Genomic DNA, 11,931 nt, shown 5'->3' with positions numbered 1-11,931 from the left:
ACGGCGTTGCACAAAATACTGTAATCAAGTAAAGCTAAGGTATACTGTGGAACAGTGTGTGGCCTCCACTGCCTTTCCACTGCCATCATCTCACCCTCCTGTGGATACAGGCCATGAATGTCTGTGAGAAAACACTACAGTATATATTTGGCAACCAAGACCAGATGTGCTTATTTAATGTCAAAGTTGTATTTGGACTGAACCAAACCTCAAGACATCTTGAAGGAGATGGAGATCAGATTCATAGAATTACCTCATTAAAAATGTATCCATGCTATGTTGGTCAATATCAGAGAAGACAGCACAAAGATATCAAAGTTGGAAATGAGTCCAGAACACATTGAACTGAACACAAGATGACTGTGCTAAAACGGCTCTTTTCTCTATGATTAAGCACACAGAGTCACTTTAAAGATGAAATCACTTTTGAATCCCTTTAAAATCTTTATTTCATTTTATTAATAGGCAAACAACAAACAAATCAAACCGTGATTTGACCCAGGGATTGAGACAATTCGATTTCAGTTCAGGTTTTCAGGAGGTGAACGTGTTCATCCCATCTCCTTTAAACTGAAATCAGAGAGATCTCAACTCTGATATCAAAACAAATTCAGGACCTCTGTTGCATAATTTAAGGCATGGATTGTAAGTACATTTCAGTTCATTTTTTTGTCCAAGGAATGAAAAAATGGGCAGCTAATACCAGTTCTTCATTCATTCACATTGCAGTGCTGAAATCTTCTTTCCAGTGATAGCTACTTCAGTGGGCTTGGATAGGATGAACTAGCCCATCCCACATAATATAACCTGGACACAACAACTACAACCCAAATCAAATCAGAAATGGATCAATTACTGTACATATACAGAATGTCAAACCATATGTTAAACCTTAAGAGGATTTATACAAAATAACTCAATTGCTTCAACTCATAACAAAACCACGATACAATCTGGAGGAGCCACTATTTCAATGAGGCAAGCACAGAGTAAAGCTGGATATGGACAAGATAAGGCAGTACAAATATTTCCCCTTTTTCAGTAACCTTTTTCCAGAGAAGTGAATTGTGCTTGTCAAATGTAGGCTGGGGAGCAGAGGATCATGGGTAATAAGTCTAGTTGAGTTATCACTATACACACCTGAGACACGAGCCCTGAGAGGCTAGTTTGTATAACACTGTCTGGAGTGGCTCCACATGACTCTATAGGAAATCTATAGAGGGTCTATAAACTGTCTATAGAGGGTTTACAGGTTCGAGAGGGAAGTCTGTAGATGGTCTAAAGAGTCTATAGATTGTACAGGCCAAGTAGACAGTTGATAGAGAATCTATAGACGTCTATAGAGGGTCTTTAGAATGTGAACACTCTTGACGAACGCCAAACAAACCCTCAACTAGACATCACATTAACTCTATCCACAACCATTTCATTCACAGAGTTACTGTCAGCGGTTTGCGGACAGAATTTGAGTGTCTGAAGATTAGCAACAGGGCCAAACAGAATTGAGTGTAACCCTAGTTTGCACTTATATGTATATTTCTGTACATCAAACCAAAAAAAGCACAAACTTTCCCTGATGCTCCTCCTACTGGTCTGTCTGTAACTACTATCCGAGATAGAAAAACATCATAACTATAGTCCATCTATGCATGGAATAACTGGATGAATACCAAAAGTTTGAACGATATAAAAAAATGCTTGTGTCTGAGTTACATGCTGTGGTCTCTACGGTTGCTGCTTGTGTCTGAGTTACATGCTGTGGTCTCTACGGTTGCTGCTTGTGTCTGAGTTACATGCTGTGGTCTCTACGGTTGCTGCTTGTGTCTGAGTTACATGCTGTGGTCTCTACGGTTGCTGCTTGTGTCTGAGTTACATGCTGTGGTCTCTCCGGTTGCTGCTTGTGTCTGAGTTCCTGCTCTCCTCCTCCGTGTTCCGGTAGTTTGGCTGGAGGCAGCCGTGACCAAGATGAGTAACAAATCAAATGTTTTTTGAAAAGTATCGCTGAATAAGTACCAAATGATGAGAAACAACAAATGAACAGATTATATGAGGCACAAAAAGGTACAGTAAATTAGGTCAATGTTTCCCTTAAACCGTTTTTTTTTCTCTGGTAGGTAATTCAGCTTAAACTGAATCCATGAAAGCCAGGCAAGTTATGATGCGGTGTTACATGGACGGACATAAAGCAAAACACATTGATCAATGCGTACCAATAGAGGAAGGCAAACTAAGAATGTGCAACCACGTCGTTGAAGAGGAAGAATACTTTAAAGAGGTCTGACGTGCCCTCAAACGGTCATCTGAATAACTTAATGCAGGAACATGCATGTTTGGGAGAGTTAAGCGGTTGGGTTCGAGGGAAGTAACTGGCCCAAGAGGACGGGAGCCATAGTGGAATCGAGCGATCCATGCAATGTGTTCCACCTGCCCAGTGTCAGGTGACCAAGATCCTACAGAGTCTGGTCTAGTCTCATCTCCAGTCTAGTTCAGACCAGACCCAGTTGAGTCCAGTGCAATCCAACAGTGCCTGTGCCGGGGTGTTTGGGTGTGTGGGTTAGAAGTTCTGCTGGCGTCGCTTCTTGGCCTCGATGGCGTCCAGGATGGGTCTCCTCTTGGCCTGGTAGCGTTGGCGGATCTCCTCGATCTCCTGCTCCATCTGGGGGTCCAGGGAGGCCAGGCGCACACGCAGGTCCTCCACACTCCACGAACGCATCTGCAGGACACACACACACATCACACACACAAGCCTGTTATCTACACATACACATGAGCCATTCATCACAATCTCCACACACACACACACACACTTCACAATATACACACACAAGCCTTTATCTCCACACACTAATTTAAATCTCCACACACACACACAAACAGTGATGATGATGAGTGGTAGGCATGGCTCCAGAACTAATTGGAGTGGCAGGCATTAGGTTTCCACAAGGGGCTATTTGGTATATAGCTCTCTTATTGAAACATTTATAGTTAAAATAATGGGTGGTGGGGGGCACAAGTATTCCATTTGGGGAGGGGGGAGGGCTTTGAGTGGGGCTACATGAGTGAGGGCCAATAGCTGTTTGGCAGTCAGATCCGGTCCTTCTCCCCTCAGGGATCTTACTGGGATGTTTTACCAGCACTCCGCTGCTATTCAGGGAGCAGATCAATGGAGTATATTTGAGACTCACGTCTCAGTCCTTCATGGAGGCTTCAGAGTGCCCAGGAGGACTGCATATCCCAGACTCCTCTGCCCTCATTGAACCAGGAAGAGAAGTGCAACACAGGGACAGAGATTGATGCATGGATATGGAAATGGAAGGACAGAGAGATGGATGGAGCGATGGATAAAATAATGAATAGGTAGATGGATGGATGGATGATGGAGGGGTGGATGGATAGTGGATAAAAGATTGGCTCGATTGGACCGATGGATGTCTGACTGGACTGGGCAGATAGTTAGGAGTACCCATTAAAGAGATCAAATTAAAGAACACATTTATCCAACTCACTACTTATGATGGCTTTGTTACTGTGGGCATTCTTATCAACACGCAACCGCCCTGGCATGTGTCCCTCATGTGGAGACTAGACTCAGGCCAGCCTGGGGAGAGGGGCAGAGGGTTCAAACGTCCGCCATGGCCAGTTACTCACAGTACATGAACAGTGTCTCTGGACAGAGGAGAGGTGAGAGGAGGCGAAGGAACCAAACAGAGATCAGGCAGGGGAGGATGAGGAAGGCCTGCACACTCAGAATGGTCATTCTTAACTCGATCTCATCCATAATTGAGAAGAAGGCTCTCTCCAGATGTTCTACAGCTGCAGCAGGCTCCCTCACACTACTGGACACACTGTCCAGACACAACCCAACCACCTCCATGTTTCCCCTCACAGTCAGGGATGCTCTGGAGAGACTTCCAACCCTCCACTATAAAAAGCTATTAGACACCAGAGGACGAACATTGCATTACATTAACATGTAGTCATTTAGCAGATGCTCTTATCCAAACGACTTACAGTAAGTACAGGAACATTCCCCCGAGGCAAGTAGGGTGAAGTGCCTTGCCCAAGGACACAACGTCATTTGACATGCCCAGGGAATCGAACCGGCAACCTTCTGATTAATAGCCCGATTTGTAAGAACAGTGTTCTTACCAACAAAGACTGAACAGAAAGCCAAGTCCAGCATTCCAACTACAAGGTGCTCCACATACACACAGACCCCCTCCACACACACGCTAACAATAGCACCCCTGACAGTTCTATTCCCAGCCTGAGCCACTCGTTCTCTTCATGTAGTCAGTATGACCATCAAGATGACACTTCAATCACCTCCCCCCCCCCCCCTCCCCCAGTATCTCATACATTGTGTGATTGTAATACAGCTTGTTTTGACACAACAAACAAAGTAAACATGTGAAATAAAGGAAGAAGGAGCCTGAGGGCGATAAAGGGAGCTCTGGGGGGAGAGGGGGGGGGAGGGGACGACAGGACGACAAAACTGATCTGAATGTAGATTAGACAGCACACCCATTCCAGGCCCAGTTCCACATCACTGAGCGGCCCGCTTGTCTTTCTCTAAGCAGTCTGAGAAATGCACCGAGGCATCATCTCCGTCTTCTGAGACATGCTCGTCATCCCCGCCACTAAAAAACCCACCCCACTGGAACTCACCACTTCCAGGTCGCCCTCTGCTGGTAGCTTGCGGTTGTCTGCGTTGTGGCCCTGCTCTCCTGCCTGCTGGTGGCTGTTGGCCTCCTTCTCCTTCTGCTCAAAGTACTCCAGGAAGGAGGGCTTGGACGGCTGCATCGTGTCGTGATCCCGTCCTGCAAGCACACACACACATTATTAGGATCATGTTTTTCGAGTATGTGTGGTCTTTTGTGTTCGAGCTGTTGGTGTGTGAAGCCCACTGCTGTCTTTAATGAGCTGCTGCTACCACAGCCACATAAAGGTCAGCCCTACAGCAGCGATGCCCCTGGTACACTATAGTACTAATGTATGGATGGCCCCTGCACTGCCTGGCTGAACACAGCCCCCCCCCCAGAGTCACAGAGCCTCACTCTGCACATGACTAATTCACAACACGCTCAATTATTCAGTCACTTCCTTATTGTATGGCTGATCTCGTCCAATCAGGGAGCAGAGACGCGTCAATGTGAAGACAGCGTCCCAGAACGTCCTGGGTGAGGGACGGACAGTGAAGCTCTGGTCACACACTGACTCCTCAAGCTTGGCCTGTCCTCGTCCATAAAGCCCAGATGATCTGAACTCACCCAGAGAAAGATGCATCTTTAAAAGCCCAACAGACCCCCTAGGCCTCAGCTGCCCAGGCCAGCCTGACCAGGGAAGGAGAAAGAGGGTGTGGGGGGAGCAGGGAGGCACCCTGGGCACCATGGCCCAGCTTTGGGAAATCTTTACTTGGCAGGCATATCAATTATTCAGCCTGCTGGAGTTCAAACATGGAGACCGAGGGGCAGAAAGGCAGGAGGAAGATAACTGGAACAGAGGAGGAGATGGACGAGAAGGCAAAGGAGAGAACATGGGTGGGACAGAGGAGAAGAGGAGGGGGAGGAGGAGAGGGGGAAGAGGAGGAGGAGAGGGGAAAAGCTGTAAGGAGAGTGAGATGGAGAGGTACAGTGGGTTTGGAAGGTAGGAACGGGAGGTATCACCATCCAAGTCATCAGTTCCAATCACCACATCTTTGTACACACAGAGTAATCAGAGGCCTTCTAAAGAGAAGTGCACCTCCAGCAAGATTTGAGATAACCTCTGGATTGATGAGAGAAAAGTTCTTCAAACATGACGTAAGGGTCAAAAAAGCAGACAGAGAAAGTAAACTTTAAAACAATCCATCATAGTTGACATGAAATAGATTTAGAATCCATTTACAACAAGCAGAGTGTAATTAAGTTAATGTCTTATTACTATCTGTGTGTGTGTGTGTGTGCGTGTGTGTGTGTGCGTCATGACGTGCTGGTGTAAAGGAATAGGCTTTTAATCCCCTTAGCACCATTAGTGTGGATCAATAACTTATTCTTGTCCTTTGTATTCCTCCTCTTCTCTCCTTCTTTCCTCTCCTCTCCTCTCCTCTCCTTCTCTCCTATCCTCTCCTTCTTTCCTCTCCTCTGCTTATCTAAAGCAGGTAGGTGCCTGAGAAGCTAAATGTGTTTTTAACAGCTAAGAGCATAGATCCATTCTAACACAATACACCTCCATTAGACAGGAGATGGCTGAGGACAGTGTGTGTGTGTGTGTGTGTGTGTGCGTGTGTGTGTGTGTGCGTGTGCGTGAGAGTTAAATTCTGAGATTGCAGTATCTGCTCCAACAGAACCAGATTCCACTGACCTGGAATCCTTGAGTCACCTGAACACTTGCACTACCATTCTAAGCTGCAACATTCTTTATGAACAATATCCCAGATCCATCTCTGCTCGCAGCACAAACTACAGCTGCATACACAGCTCACAGGCTAGCAGCCCCAGGCTGTACCAACCTGTCTGGCCTGTATTGTACGGCTAACAGCCTTTAGCTGTACCGTAATATAGGTATCAGGTGTCGAGCTCTGTCTGTAGCTCTGGTTGTGGAATCTAATCGGAGTGGATAGTAAAGCCATCTGAATCCCATCATTTCACCAAACAGAGGTCAGGTTTCATGACTGTGACTGGTGGGAAGCAGGAGGGGAGGTAAGGGGTTAGAAAATATGTTTAACTTCATTTCAAAGGACATGGAAACCTTACTCCCCCCTCACATTGATGGTATAAGTCAAGTCTGCTCTCTGGTGGCTGAAAGAGGAACTGCAGCTGACATCCGGCCATGACACTGGGGTCCTGAAGGGCCATTGGTTCTCTAAAGCCACTTCGAATGGACTCCAGTTGCCTTCGGTACTAGGTGCTTCACATGCCACTGCAAATAGTGACCCCCTCAATGCAGCTGGTCGTCATAGCGACGGAGCGTGAAACCGCAGCGAGGTCGTCTTGAACACGACACACGCGACTCGCTGGTTCCTTTCGTCTGCAACCAAACAAAGGAAAGCCTGCACCTCCTCAACTGACCACCGTGTTTTACAGGTTACCATTTAACTCAGTACTCCAGCGCCTTAAGAATTAAGTCTATTTTCTCATTCTATTGGGCTTCTATTGGTCTCTCCCCAGGCCTGTGTGTGTGTGTGTGTCTTACTCTTCATGGTGCCACCCTCCACCTCGTCCTCCTCGTCAGAGTTGATGACCATGGTGCCCAGCTGGGTGTCCACCATGGTGCCCGTGTCCCCGTGCTCGATCATGGTCCGTGCCGTGCCTCCCAGGGAGCTGGCCAGCGAGCCCCCCGCCGCCTTGATGGTGTCCACCCCCGTCCCTGTCCCTGCCCGCACCATCGTGCCCTGGTCCACATCGTCCTCATCCTGGAGGGCGGGAACAACACACGTCATCCTGATATACACCACAGGACAGAGAGTCCCTTCTCCTGGCGTGGAATGAATAACGGAAACGCTTGTGTGTGCATGTTGTGTGTGCATGTTGTGTGTGCATGTTGTGTGCGCATGTTGTGTGCGCATGTTGTGTGCGCATGTTGTGTGCGCATGCTGTGCGTGCATGCTGTGCGTGCATGCTGTGCGTGCATGTTGTGCGTGTGTGCGAGCGAGCGCGTACAGAGTTGTGTGTGCATGTCGTGCGTGCGAGCGTGTGCATGTTGTGCGTTAGCGTGCGTGTGCGTACAGAGTTGTCGTCGTCCTCGGCGTCCTGCTCCCTCTCCTCGGCCTCCTGCTTCTTCAGCTTGATCTCCATGGCGTCTGTGATCAGCGCTCGCAGGATGCTGCTGGACTTGGAGGCTTTGATGAACGGGTGCTGCAGGCGACAAACACGCACGGCAAACCTTCATATCCACGATATCCACTTCCAACTGAATACTACTGAATGCTACAAGCAACATAAGTAGTAGTAGTATCAGTACTAGTAGTGTTAGTAATGCTAGTATTAGGGAGGCAGGCGTACCTGTAACAGCTGGGTGGCTGTGGCCCGGTTCTCCGGGTTCTTCACCAGACACTGAGTGACAAAGTCTCTGAAGGGTTCTGACCAGGAGTCTGGGTTTCTGAAGGTGGGCGGGGGGTTGGTGGGGATCATGAAGATAGCCTAAGGAGAAGCAACATGGTGAAGGTGGGTGGGGGGTTGGTGGGGATCATGAAGATAGCCTAAGGAGAAGCAACATGGTGAAGGTGGGCGGGGGGTTGGTGGGGATCATGAAGATAGCCTAAGGAGAAGCAACATGGTGACCAAGGACATCTGGGTCAGACTGGATGGTAGAAATAATAACAACATATATTGTCGCTGATGTATTTCATCAAGATGGGGAATACACCCCCAGGGTTGATCAGCCCTTCGATCCCCCCCCCCCCCCCCCAATAAGCCCCCTCATCCCCAGTCTCACCCTCATGGGGTGGATATCTGCATAGGGGGGCTTGCCCTCGGCCATCTCGATGGCGGTGATCCCCAGGGACCAGATGTCTGCCACGCAGTTGTAGCCGATCTCCTGGATCACCTCAGGGGCCATCCAGAAGGGTGTGCCGATCACCGTGTTACGCTTGGCCATGGTGTCCTGGAGGAGAGGGGGCGGAGAGATCTGGAACTTTACAAAGATCTAAAAACAGGACGCAGCCTAGCCCCCACCCTCTGTGCCGGTCTCAGTGAGTGAGTGAGTGAGTGAGTGAGTGAGGGAGGGAGGGAGTCTTACAGTGAGCTGTCCTGCCACGCCAAAGTCAGCCAGCTTGGCCTGCCCCTCGGCGTTGAGCAGGATGTTGCCAGCCTTGATGTCTCTGTGGATCTTCCTCATGAAGTGGAGGTACTCTAGTCCCTTCAGCGTAGACTGGAAGATCGCTGCTATCTCATCCTCTGTTAACTACACGCAACACACACGTACAGTCAAGTCCCTGCTCTGTGGGCTGGTACACGGTCATGTAGAAGAGAGAGCGTGTGTGCGTGTGTTACCGTTTTGTTACGTAGCCGTATGATGTCTGAGACCGAGCCGGCACCACAGAATTCCATGACGATCCAAAGGTCGCTGTTCTTGAAGTAGCTTCCATAGTACCTGACCACATGGGGACTGGAGACAGGGCATATTCACTTAGAAGCTTATCGGTTTAGCTGTTCGTGTATCTGTGCTTGTGACAAATGGCAATGAACCTGAAATCTGAACACACACCTGTTACATTGCTGCATGATGGAGATCTCCTTGATGATCTCCTGCAGGTCTGACTCTACAGGAACCTGCTTGATGGCCACAATCTCCCCTGTCTCCTTATAGTGGGCCTTGAACACACTGCCATAGGACCTGATGAGACACAAACACAGACATTATATATGGGATGCACACCAATGCTACCTCCATGCTCATAGATTAAAGCCTAATCATGGAGGACGTTGACTACTTAAAAGTCATACGTAATCCAGGACAGCATCAAAGCAGCTGGCAGAGAAATAGCTGCAGTTACTCTGTACATGCTGCCATGTCTACTCAACCTGCTGTATGGAAGGATCCATCGAGATAACCATCAAGATGTCTGATAGACACGTAATCATCTCCACCCTACCAGAGGAAGTGGCTGCTTACAGAGATAAACAAAAGCATAATGACCCTGGATCGTGTCTGAGCTGTCCCCTGCACACTTCTGTTTCTCCCCCTGCCCACACGAGTAACCACACAGATGGGGTATGTACTGTCAGCATGATCTTGTGGAAAACCACAGAACTGTCTAGGACTCTGCCGGCTGATTCTCCAGTCTTAAGTAAAGACGAGTCAGTAGATTCATATTAGTATCAGTCATTTAGTCTCTGTGGAGGACGATGTCATGGCACCCTACAGCCTACAGCTGACTGGTTGACTCGCTAAACAGGAAGTTGAGAAACAGGAAATGAGGAAGTTTAATTTCTGACGACGGAGGAGGGAGGGGCATACTGTCTGCATGACTGACACCGCTGGGCCTCCTCTAGTGACAAGAGACAGAAATGGGGGAGGGGGGGTGATAGAGAAAGACAAACTGAAGAGGCACAACTGAATGCACAGTCCACATGCTGTCGTTTAAATGCGTCTTCTGTGGCTCTCACCCTTCACCAAGCTTCTCCAGGACATCAAACACTTCTTCTGGCTGCTTGGTCAGGCTGTCTTCACTCAGCTTCTTCAGCTGCCTGTGAGGAGGAACAGGGGAGAGAAAGGTGGAGTGTGAGTGAGACTTAACAAACACAATACAACTACTTCTAAGAGTATTAATCAACAGGGTTAGGGTTAGCCCTAACCCTAAGAGGACAACTTATTGTCCTAATATTTGGTTGAGCAAGTCAACAACAAATATAGCCTTTATTAGTAAAAAGCAGAGAGCAAAAATAGGCAACATGAATTAAACACAAAATCAAAGGCTATGTTTGACGGGCCTCTAATGAGCTTTCTGTAAGTGGCTAGACAAAAATACACAAGATTACTAAAATGGATTTCAAGGAAGGATATTCAAACTCTGTAACACAACTGACTGGTAGTAGTAGGGCAAACTGACAGTCGGTCAAGAGACAGACAGAAAGTGGTCCATTGGCTGACGTGGTCAGCCATATTTAAATAATTTCCTTCATTAACCTACACCTCAAAAACAATGTTCACTTTTCATCCATGTGTCTATGATAGTTTGTTACTAATTGTGTTTAGATTTGTCCCCAGCTCCCTCACAGCCCTTAAAGTGCATATCTTCACAACTAACAAGAATGTGAGGTGGTGAACCAGTTGGGAATGGGTAGGTCCCCTGTTTTTTACACGGCTCAGAGGAAATGACAGATGAGATAGCGGTTAACTGTCATTGCTGGAGACTCGCGATACCGGTCCACAGACAGACTTACTGACGGCTAAAGCAAATACAATTGGACTATTGCAAACACAGTAGGATAACTGGACAATTATAACTTCATTGTGTATACATTCACACGCAGTAGCTTACAGCCCAATGTGTTATTATACTTTAAATTCAACTGACACCTAAACTCACATTATTACAGACACCCCAAAAGCCAACAGAAATGGCATTTACAAATTACATTTAATTAAAATCATTGTGCACAACCGCTTGTTCCCATTTCATTCAGAATATACAAACAACGAGCCTGCTTAAGTAGACATGGAGTGATAAGTTAGCCTGTTCTCTAAACTACTTGGCTATCTGTACAGTTTGGACTGACACCATGTGCTTGAGATTTGCTTATTCCAGGGCAGTCAACGGCCAACTAAGTAATATTTATATTCCTTAACAGTCCCTGGCAACAGGCATTTTAGCTTAAAACGTAAATGCTGGTTAGCTAGTCGCTAATATAGCTTCTAGCTTACTTGCTAATAGCTCATATTTACCTGCGTGGGTGATTCCTCATCTGTACTTTGTCCTTGTCTTCCATGGTTGTCCTAGGAGTAACACCAGTGCTAAGAAATCGTTTTCAATACCCAGGCAAGTGCGCTGGCTAGTTTTGCAACTAGCTAGCTCCCGCACCTGCTACTAGCTGTTCTGGCGGTGTCTTCGTTTCGATGTCTTAAAATATGGTTAACTAGCGTTAGCAGACTAGCTAACGTAAGCTAGCGAGATGAAGTCGACCTGTTTTGGCTTTCTGACAGTTGTCTGCATTAAACTTCTCATTCATTTGCGATTTAGTTTCAATTGGTAACAAAATGCGTTGGGTTTGTCTTATGTACAGGAATACCACTCATGCCTCCGTCATCTTTCTGTTTTAAAACTTTATAGCTACTTTACAATTATCTTGTTGAAGGCGGTCGTCTTGACAGTATATTAAACCAGGAAGAGCGCTTGAGACTGGGCGGGTGGAAGGGAGGGCGGGTGATATGGGGAGACCGCAATGAACAAAGACTTTAGTACAATGACTTCAGAGGGCGCTGTAACTGCGTGCAGCGGCACTAACAATT

At 47.3% G+C, this 11,931-nt stretch overlaps 1 protein-coding gene across 1 annotated transcript; it reads right to left on the bottom strand.

Moving 5' to 3' along the window:
- Positions 1 to 431: 431 nt before the first annotated feature.
- On the bottom strand, positions 432 to 11,827 carry LOC124470656 (serine/threonine-protein kinase 4-like). Its single transcript, XM_047024614.1, has 11 exons — positions 11,368 to 11,827; positions 10,089 to 10,169; positions 9,187 to 9,315; positions 8,973 to 9,087; positions 8,719 to 8,883; positions 8,416 to 8,583; positions 7,983 to 8,120; positions 7,707 to 7,835; positions 7,174 to 7,393; positions 4,669 to 4,820; positions 432 to 2,713 (listed from the first exon to the last, which is right to left on the bottom strand). The coding sequence occupies exons 1-11, from the start codon at positions 11,409 to 11,411 to the stop codon at positions 2,555 to 2,557; spliced, it is 1,500 nt and encodes a 499-aa protein (XP_046880570.1). The 5' UTR covers positions 11,412 to 11,827; the 3' UTR covers positions 432 to 2,554.
- Positions 11,828 to 11,931: the final 104 nt, after the last annotated feature.

Source organism: Hypomesus transpacificus, chromosome 9 (assembly GCF_021917145.1).
Source record: "Hypomesus transpacificus isolate Combined female chromosome 9, fHypTra1, whole genome shotgun sequence".
In the NCBI taxonomy this organism is placed as follows: domain Eukaryota; kingdom Metazoa; phylum Chordata; class Actinopteri; order Osmeriformes; family Osmeridae; genus Hypomesus; species Hypomesus transpacificus.
This window is presented reverse-complemented; position numbering and strand designations above follow the sequence as displayed.